The following is a 10,030-nucleotide window of genomic DNA, read 5'->3' as shown; positions in this document are numbered from 1 at the left end:
GAGGGGGTGGAGTCTGCTGGCTCAGAGAGAGGTGATTGAATGAGGGAAGGAGGAAAATATTGAGAGAAGAAAATTACGAAACAATAAGGATGTAAACAAAGCGGGGTTGTCAGAGAGATGAGGGGGAAGGGGGGGGGGGGGGGGGTAAAATGAGAGGTTTTCTTCTTTCCAAAGTGAAAGGAGGGAGTGACGACAAAGAGGTTCGGGATTAATAAACGAGTTCGCCTGGTCTAGGAAACAACTGTCCGGACCCGTCTGACGATGTCATTTCCAGATCCTCTAAATCCTCACACATATTTTTACAAGGCCGTCCTGGCAGGCTGCGCTCCAGTCTGTGGAGGCGCGCACACGTCCGCGCGCAGCGCTAACTTGTATTTTTCCAAGCTGTGGCATGAGAGCGCGTCCAACTCCTTTCCCCCCCCCCACCTCCTTCCTGATCTCTCTCAAATTAAATCTTTGGTGGAACGCAAGCACGAGTTGGCCTCCGCTCTCCATCCTTCTCCATCCATCTTTTCCTGTGGCTTGTCCCCTTCCCAGGATTTCTTCTCCAGACAGTTTTCGAGACACGCACATGGCCGAGCATCTCCCCGGCTCACGCGCGCCTCCCCCCGGTCAGAGCGGCTACTGCAGCTTGTTGATGCGCTTTCATGCTCCAGTTCGCCACAATGACTTCAGAGAGATGCTGCACGCTGCTTTGACACAGTTAGATGGCCCCATTCCCAAAGAGCTGGGGGCTCTTTACTGCGAGGAGGCGTCATACAGAAGGTAAAGTATTCACATCAAATGTTGACGCTTCATTAATTCCACTTGTGATAATGTTAAAGGAAAACGCATAAAAATGCTCGAACGTGTTTGCAGCTGAGCAGTGACGCTGTTTTATGTCCAGATGTTAACACAGAGGAGACTGTGTGGATTCAAAAAATCTTTTAGTTTTCATTTTTAGAGGACCTCCTGTTTGGAGTCAAACGGCTCTGAAGTGGTCCAATCTTTGGTTTGTGGTGCCCATTAAAAGGAAAGACGTCAATTCTGCTGCTATCAGTGTGTCGGTTTAAACTAAGTAGTGAGGAGAAAACACAGATAACTGCTTTGAATGAGATGTGGCAGCATGTGGAAGCACAAGACAAAACAGTCATGGGCTCTCACACTTTCACTTCCCCTCAGACTTCAATTAAACATTCATGAAATTGGTTTCCACTCATTGCAACATTAAAACTTCTTTATTTCATTTCCTCAAAGCGGGTGGCATTTATTAATACAGCAGGAGAACCAAGGAAAAACCTTTAAATGCCATCCCATACGCATACAGACCATGTCTCATCGTACTAAAATTCATAAATTTCTGTCTTAAATAGCCTAGTTAGCATAGTTAGCCTAGTTAGCGCTGTAACCATCAACCCCGACAGTATTTACAGGCGACTGAGCAGTACAAGAGAGGATTTAAAACAGTGCAGCTGTCAAAGTGCAACTTAAAAAGTCACCAAGCTCAAGAAAATGCTCTGGAGCAACAGAGGCGCAACATTGAAGAGCAGCTCAAATGCAGCTGATTTTACAATATATACAATCAGATTTCAGACATTTAGCTGCAAATAAACTCAACATTTGATAACAGTTATGTGCAGTAACCATTAAAATAAATAGCTAGTTTAGTTTCTGTAGTGGACGCCGCCCCACGTGGACGCTCCCGTTTCTGCTGAGACATGTGGGGGAGGTTTTTCCACTAATCAGAACAGATTCAGACATCAGTTTCAGACGTGGACGAGGCAGACGGGGGGCTGAATCGGGCCGCAGCCACTACTCAGTAGTTTTAACAATGCAGACAAATGCGGTTGTGATTCACCTCCACGCTCGCCTCAGACCTCTCTGAAGGGCAGCTGCTCGCCTCGGCAGGGCTGCTCTTCATATATACTGCTGTAAAATATCAGGCAGCGACGGCAAGAGGCATCCATCAGATGAAAGGCTGAGAGAAAAGGCCCATTTTTTAAATCGCTGATGTTCCAGAACCAATACCAGCACAACACGACGCAGTTCAGGTGGGTTCCTGGTTCTCCAGAGCCACAGGCTGGGTCAGAGATTCTGAAGCTTATTTGGACTGAAAAGACGTGTTCACATGCACGTGATATTCCCGTTTTCCCTCTTTTCTGCCTAGACTTCCTAAAGCGGGGGCTATGCTGACCCGGGAAAAGGTGCGACTGGGATGATGCAGCAGGAAAAAGGTGTATTTGGACGGAATGTGCAGATGTTGCTGCGGCGCCTTGTGTCAGGAGAGCGCGCACAGAAACGTGACCTCTGCTGTAACTGGTCACGCTGTGCAGCAGGACGAGCCCCAGCACTCTGCTGCACAGCCTGATCTCCATTCCTGCTTAATTATTTTACTCCAGTCTGCTGCACCTCCTTTCTTTCAGTCAAGGCATGATGCCCCCCCCCCCCCCACACACACACACACACACTCAAAGGCACTTCAGGACGCCGAGTCAGGCTTTTTTTTCTTCTTTTTTGGGTCAAACTACCAGGCTCCAAACCCGGCTTTTCATGCATGACCCCAATACATAAGACCTCCAAATCCTGTGACCTTTTTTTTGGGGGGGGGGATATGTGTTAATCTATTTTTAAGGCGATTTTCATGTATGTCAACAAATACTTGACCCTGGCGTACAGTACACTTTGATTTTCCTCACTCGTAATCTCAACTTTATTAAAAAGATAAATATTACAAAACATAGCCTTGAAAAATAATATTATCTGAAGGTTAAAACACTGACCTGGCTTTTATTTTTTAAGGACACCTCATGTCCATTGTGACATCTAGCCTAACTGTGTGTTTGGACTCCACATGGATGCTCAGTGCTTTTCTGGTAGAGCTACCATGGGAACCTTCTCTGTGGGGGACACGGGAGCAGCATCTTTGCCCTCAGACAGACCCACCACCACCTCCTCCGGGGGCGGGGAGCGGTGTGCCGCGCTGGCGGCAAATTGCTGTGCGATGTCGTCAAAGGTTCTTCCTTTGGTCTCGGGCACCTTCAGGTAGGTGAAGATGAAGAAGAAGATGAGGAGGATCATGAAGATGATGAAGACATATGGGCCGCAAAGTTCCTGAGGAAGCAAAGGGAGGGGGACACGTTGGCCACGGTGGATCAGGAGCTGCCGAGATCTCGCGGGAATAGTCTACATACCGCCAGTTTAGGGAAACCCAGGCCCACCAGGAAGTTGGCAGTCCAGTTGGAGAAACCGGAGACAGCTATGGCGGCAGGCCGGGGCCCTTGGGAGAAGAGTTCTGCCACAATGAACCAAGGAATGGGGCCAGGGCCCATCTCAAAACTGGCAACAAAGCCGAACACGGCGACGATGGCCAGGTAGCTCAGGGACTGGTTGCTCTTCTGCTCAAGAGGAAACAAAGTGAAGGCATAATGAGACGAGGTGGAGGGGGACACTCGGGAGTATCCGAGCCCACCGGACTCTCACTCACCACATATGAAAGAGAGATGGTCATAATGAGAGCGCAGACGGCCATTCCAGCCAGGCCGATCAGGTGCAGCGTCCTACGGCCAGCACGTTCCACCAAGAAGAGCTGAGGGGAGAGGAGAGAATAGGAGAGGAAAGGAGAGGGGAGGGGAGGGGAGGGGAGGGGAGGGGAGGGGAGGGGAGGGGAGGAGAGGAGAGGAGAGGAGAGAGAGGAGAGGAGAGGAGAGGAGAGGAGAGGAGAGTAGAGGAGAGGAGAGGAGAGGAGAGGAGAGGAGAGGAGAGGAGAGTGAGATCTGATAACCCAGGATAGGAGACATGTGGACTTTGTTCAGGTGCTTACAGAGACGACAGTGAACACGGTGTTGACTACACCGGCGCCGATGGTGGCGTAGATGGGCTGAGAAACTCCGGCCGTTTCAAAGATTCCGGTAGAGTAGTAAAAGACCTGGAGACAGAAGAAAAGTGAGTGGCTGGAATGGGCCGGCTGATCGGTCCGTCTGGCCCTGCTCCTCAGGTCTACAGGCTTTAGGGACGCGTCCCTCCTGGTTACATAGGCTTTAGGGACGCGTCCCTCCTGGTTACATAGGCTTTAGGGACGCGTCCCTCCTGGTTACGTCAACTCATTCAGTTAAAAAAGTGAATTTCCGCCGACGCTCAGGGTTGAATTACTCCTCTCAGTCTCACGTCGCCTGGAGCCTGAAAGCATCTCTGCTCATGTCCTCCTTAATGCTCCTTTACAGCAATTACAGCTTCCCTCTCACCCCCACGCGACGGCATCCCATCATAAATGGAGGGGGTTTCATATTTACTCACAGCGTTGATGCCCGACAGCTGCTGGGAGAGCTGCAGGACGATAGCGATGATGATGGGCTGACGGTAGTTCCGGGAGCGGAAGAGTTCCAGCATGGACACCTTCTTCTCCAGGGCCATCTTCATCCCCTCCTCTCTCATCTCCTGGATGTCGTCGCTCACGTCTTCAGAGCCTCGCAGACGCACCAGCGCTGCAAAGAGGCGGCTCGTTATTCCCGCGCATAATAAAGGTTAAATAAATCATACAGCAAGTTGGGACAACCCATCTGTCATCAAACTTTCAGTCCATTCGCTCTCATTAAAGTGTAATGCCGCCATCTTGTTGGAATATTTAAGACCGACCTTTCCTGGCTTCCTCTTCCTGTTTGAGCACGATCAGCAGGTACCGGGGGCTTTCGGGGCAGAAGGGGAGCATGACGGACTGCAGCAAGGCTGGCAGGATGGTGAGAGCCAGCAGCAGAGGCCACAGAGTCTCTGAGCCCAGCAGGAACTCCAGACCGAAGACCTAACCAAGACGAGGCGGCGCAGGAAGTGAAAACGAACCCAAGGCTTTCCAGAACGTTGCTTCGCTATGCTCCATGCTCGCAGCAGCTCACCTGTGCCACCAGGATGCCGATGACCACGCCCAGCTGGTGCAAGGTGCCGAAGGCCCCTCGGATAGCGGTGGGTGTGACCTCGCCCACGTACATGGGGGTCAGGCCCGTGCACAGGCCGCAGAACACGCCGATGATCAACCGGCCGATGATGACCATCTCGAAGGATTTAGCCAGGAGGGACAGTCCCATCAGACCGCCGCCGAGGAGAGCGAGGATGTTAGAGATGAGCATGGATTTACGCCTGGGGAGGTGAGGGCAGAAGGTTATAGGAAGAAAGGAAACGATGTTGTCCAAAAATGATGCCTGAATAATATGCAAATAGCAAGAAAAACAGGTGGCCTTCGTCTCACCTGCCAAATTTGTCGACCATGGCGCCCACAGAGAAGGACCCGGCCATCCCTCCCACGCTGAAGATGGCCACAGCAAAACTCCACACCATGGTGTTGGCACCTGGGCTGAAAGGCTCCCCGTACCGGTCCATCGATACATTTTGGAAAAACCTGCGCAGTTTCTGCCCGACAGAAGGCGAGAATGCGTTTGGATTTAGAACGAACAAATGAATTTATTATTTTAAGGAATCCACGTGGGGGCGCTGTTGCCGCAGAAGCAATGGCCTTGCGCAATCTCTGTGGTGTCGTCATGTTGCAGAGCTGAGCAGCAGCCTTTCCGTGGAATTTTGGAGCATTTATGAGTCACACAATTAAGAACACACCCAGACGATGCCCCCACACACTTCTGTTACGGTTATTACAAATTCACGGCTGAATCAGAGCCACTCAGCAGTGCAATAGCAAAACTCATTCTTGTATTTTTTAGTTATGATCCTTACAGACTTACTATTTATATGTACGTCATGTTACACTGTGATATATACCAGCGGTAACGTTTATCATTTGCAAATGTCAGCTGAAATGGTGGGTACAGAGTTCTCATTTCCTCCTGCGGTCCTGCACACACACCCACACACACAGACAGACACACACACAGATGGAGGCAGACAGAGACAAACCTGTTCTGGTGCATTGATGACTCCAGTGTTGTAACCGAACTGTAGCGATCCGATGACGGCGGTTGCTACACTGTACAGCAGGTACAATGTGATCTTCTTCTTGGGCTGCAGACACAAACAGACAGAACAGATTAAAGACTTCTCACACAATCATGTCCTCAATCGATCATGACTGCGCGGAGGCCTGTTCTCTACTCCACAAAGCTCCTCTTGTTTACAGCGACGCTGCAGCTACAAACAAAGCGTCTTTCTCCCGATGTTGCCCCCCGCAGCGAGGTGTGACAACAGAGGTGAACTGTGAGGGTTCGTGGGGTTGGTCTTCGTTGAGGTTAAGTCGCAAAGCCACTCCAAGACAACAGAATCCTGTTGTGAAAGGACTTTTTTTTTTTTTTTTTAATTTAAATGGTTTTAGTGCGTAACAGCATGATCAGAACTTGGGGCTTAACCCTCACGGCGAGTGCTCAAAAGACAGAAAACATCGTAAAGATTAAGATTAGCCGAAAAGGGAAAACCCTAAATGTTACTTTGGTTCTCCGGCTGAACCGAAGACGGCTTTCCTATTGTTGCAAACATAAACTGTGGACATTTGCAGGCGTTTTCATGTCCAGATTCTATTTTTATTATCTGTTCCTGACAGTCGTGCTCAGAATAGGTCGTACATGCCGTCACTGATAAGCTATCACAGAGTTTTGGGAACAAACTGTCAGCTTGCGCCGAGATTTACATTGTATCAATGAATGAATCAAACCCATAATTACTGAAGCGCACGTCAGCCCACGTGTGATATCCCACGCACGATCATTTTGCCAATATCTTTATACGTAGCTTTGGTGTGTGCATGTGTGTGAGAGGGGTTTGTTCCGGAGTCTGACCCATCTTACCACAGATTTTGTGTTTCTTTCCATAGTTTAGTGATATAGTTGCAGTAACAGTTGTAATATTGCACATAACATGTGATCTGTAGGATGTTGCCTGGAATTTAGGCCCCTTTGGTCACTAAAAAGATCAAAGACTCATATACCCTTTGACATTTTGCAGGGTTTTTTTTTTTTTTTTTTAACATTTTGAGACATTTCTGAGAAGGCTATTTTAGACGTGACACCCACATTGTTACATCGTATGACGCACTCAACCAACTACAGGTGGTTTTGTGCCAGTTGCATTTCATGCAGAAGCGAAAGCGTCTTTTCTTTCATCTCAGATCTGCATTATCTTCCTCCTGCCTAAAATGCTGGACGTTGCCTCGACATCTCGTGCATAACGTTGAAATTGCAGTGCGTTATTTCATGCAATGATTCCACCTCAGTCATGACCGATCAGGATACACTAAAAGGAATATTTAAACTGTGTCTTGTATTGCACTGACGTTCCTGTGGGCACCGGTCTGCACCCTGGTCTGCCCCCGCCCACCCCCCCCATCCCCACAACCGTCAGGAAGCAGCTTTATCTCAAAACAGAGCATTCAGAATAATATGCTGCACCGTTTCTTCAATTCTCACATTTTCTCTCCATCTCCTAAAGAACGTTGTTGTTTGGAGTGGCTCCTTTAGGTGCTTATTAAGGAATAAGAGAGATCTTAACTGAATTAACACACAATTTCTGTCTGGCCAATAATCGTTTGGAAGTACCACAGCGTGTTTCTCAGGGGAACTTTGTGTGTCCATATAAGGAGTAATAAGAGCCAAACACACACACACACACACGAGTGTGTCAGACACAGGAAATGTTGCAACAAAGATAAGAGTTTCCAAGGTAGTTTTCTCTGTCAACTGGACTGGGTTTCTTCTCTTGAAGACGTTTCGCCTTCCCAGTCCAGTTGACAGAGAAAACTACCTTGGATACAATGACCTGGATGACTGAGAATTTACACAGACAAAGATAAGAGTTAACATAGAAAAGAGTTAACAGAGAAAAAAAGATATCATATAAATGATGAGAAACTTACAGGTATAAATGCTGCTATTAGAACACCAGATCACCTCAGACAGTCTGAACCAGACATGATCAACCCCACAGCTCGATGGGATTTATTTGCTGATGCTGAGTCATGCGAGCGTGGTCATTTTAAGTCACTCTCTTACAAAATGACTTGGGGGAGTGGCCAGTTGAGTAAGCAGCATTAATTCTAATGCAGTTTTGGTTATCTAGGCTGAGAGAGGAACCGCGTAGAAGGAAGCTAATATAGGCTAGGCAAGCTATGGTTAAAACACGGTTATATATTTTAGACTTCCACTCTATTAACTGAGTTTCAGTGGTTGGCTGGATGGGATGGAGCCATTTTTTTTTTAAAGGTTGAATGCTAAGTTAGCTCCTGCTAACGCGCGCAGTGTGTGTTGTCGATGACATCAACTTAAGTAACAGATGAAGGAACTCCAATTAGGATATTTAACGAGACAGATGGAGCCATTCCGACCATTCTTCCGGCAACGTCCATAAACCTTCGTTAAACTCCAGAATGGCGGCCCCTGAACTGTACACACCTGAACGTTTATCACACCTCCCATCACAGAAAACACATCGCAGCAGGAAACTAAAAACACTCAAGTTCCAACTTGTCGCCTGCCAACCCTGTTCCCGTCTCTGCCATGTCCTAAAATGCTCACATCTCCAGCCAGAGAGGAAAATTACAGAACTGCCAGGCTGTGACTGGTAAATACCACACACACAGGAGAGACACAAGCACGCAATCACATCAGCGAGGCAGAAGGTTCCTCAGGAAACTCATATAAGTGGAACACAATGGAGAGGATATTAAAAAAAAGCCGTAGGAATATGAAAAATAAATCAAGAATGCCAAATTTACCTTTTCCTCTGCCATTCGCTCCATGTTTGTGCCTTTTTCAGGAGTAACCAAAACACTTCTGATGGTACACTTCCGATCTCGTACTGCTTGTAACACACCTCTGTGCAAACACTCAGCAGGAAAACCTGAAGATAGTCAAACACAGGTGGAATATATGATGAGTCTGGACAAATACATCAGACACTAAAGGACTCTCTGAAAGCCCCTAGAGCTCAATGTGGTGTTTCCAAAAAAGGGTTAGAGCTGCTTTCACTTATTCAGAAAGACTTCAAAATTGAGATTAAAACCTCTCCCTTTGCTTCCGGATTCACCTCTGAATTCCTAATGGAAAACTGATGAAAGGACTCATTCTTTTAAAGAAATAGTGTAATCCTCTAGCGTTAGGCAGACATTTTTCTATCGAATCAATAAAACACAAGTTTGTTTGACATCAGCATCTTAGGTTTTTTTTTAGTTTTGTTTTTTGTTAAAGAAAGAAAGTACGATAAAAATGTGCCACATTCACACGCAGCATCTTGAAGATATGTCTATTTACCGTTATGGTGGGGTGTTATCTGTCCGGTCAGTCGATATTGTCCTCAAGCCTCTGTCTGGTAAATGTTCTGCCCTCCCTCCTGTCTGGATGCTTTATACACACGCGTACACGTTCGCCGGCACGTTGCAACATTGCTCATTTGCGTAAAATACGCAGAACGCTCCATCCTGTTGAATCACCGAGAATTTTGTTCGCGCTGCCAGGGCAGCGGCGCACGTGGGGAAGGGAGGACGTGCTTGAGAGAGCGTACAGAGAGGCAGTGACGGGGAGCACATAGTGAATGGGGTCTCTGTGAGGCCGCCGCCACCGCCGCTGCTGGACCGCTGGACCGCTGGCTGCCCACCGGGTGCGCCAAAAACAAAGGGCGACGCGCACGCACTTGAGATACAAAGCCCGGTCACGCAGAAATCATAAGACCGGCTCAGTGGGTGGCAAACAAACAGAGAGAACTCCTAATTCTTCACAACGTAATCTGCAAAACCCACTTTTAATCCAAGTATGGAATTTGAACAATTCTTTAGGAAAAGTTAATACGGCCAAACGTCTTCAAGAGAAGAAACCCAGTCCAGTTGACAGAGAAAACTACCTTGGATACAATGACCTGGATGACTGAGAATTTACACAGACAATACGGCCAAAGTTTTATATGTTCCCTGAGAGGGTTCCTTTATAATTACAATGAGCAAACTTCCAGCTGAAACTAGAAAGTGAGGCGGAACTATGGAGATGGAAGACAGATTTCTCAGAAAGATCACACAGGTCAGGTTTAATCCAACCCCCATCATACGCCTTTGCACTTAGTTCCACATTAAGGACTG

At 47.8% G+C, this 10,030-nt stretch overlaps 1 protein-coding gene across 1 annotated transcript; it reads right to left on the bottom strand.

The window, feature by feature from the left end:
• Positions 1-1,198: 1,198 nt before the first annotated feature.
• On the bottom strand, positions 1,199-9,369 carry slc2a3b (solute carrier family 2 member 3b). The gene is made up of 11 exons (XM_057044927.1): positions 9,213-9,369; positions 8,678-8,802; positions 5,875-5,979; positions 5,216-5,376; positions 4,866-5,106; positions 4,612-4,774; positions 4,273-4,460; positions 3,800-3,904; positions 3,464-3,565; positions 3,171-3,374; positions 1,199-3,090 (listed from the first exon to the last, which is right to left on the bottom strand). Exons 2-11 carry the CDS (start codon positions 8,699-8,701, stop codon positions 2,839-2,841), a joined length of 1,545 nt encoding a protein of 514 aa, XP_056900907.1. The 5' UTR covers positions 8,702-8,802; positions 9,213-9,369; the 3' UTR covers positions 1,199-2,838.
• Positions 9,370-10,030: the final 661 nt, after the last annotated feature.

This window comes from Takifugu flavidus, chromosome 10 (assembly GCF_003711565.1).
Source record: "Takifugu flavidus isolate HTHZ2018 chromosome 10, ASM371156v2, whole genome shotgun sequence".
NCBI lineage: Eukaryota > Metazoa > Chordata > Actinopteri > Tetraodontiformes > Tetraodontidae > Takifugu > Takifugu flavidus.
This window is presented reverse-complemented; position numbering and strand designations above follow the sequence as displayed.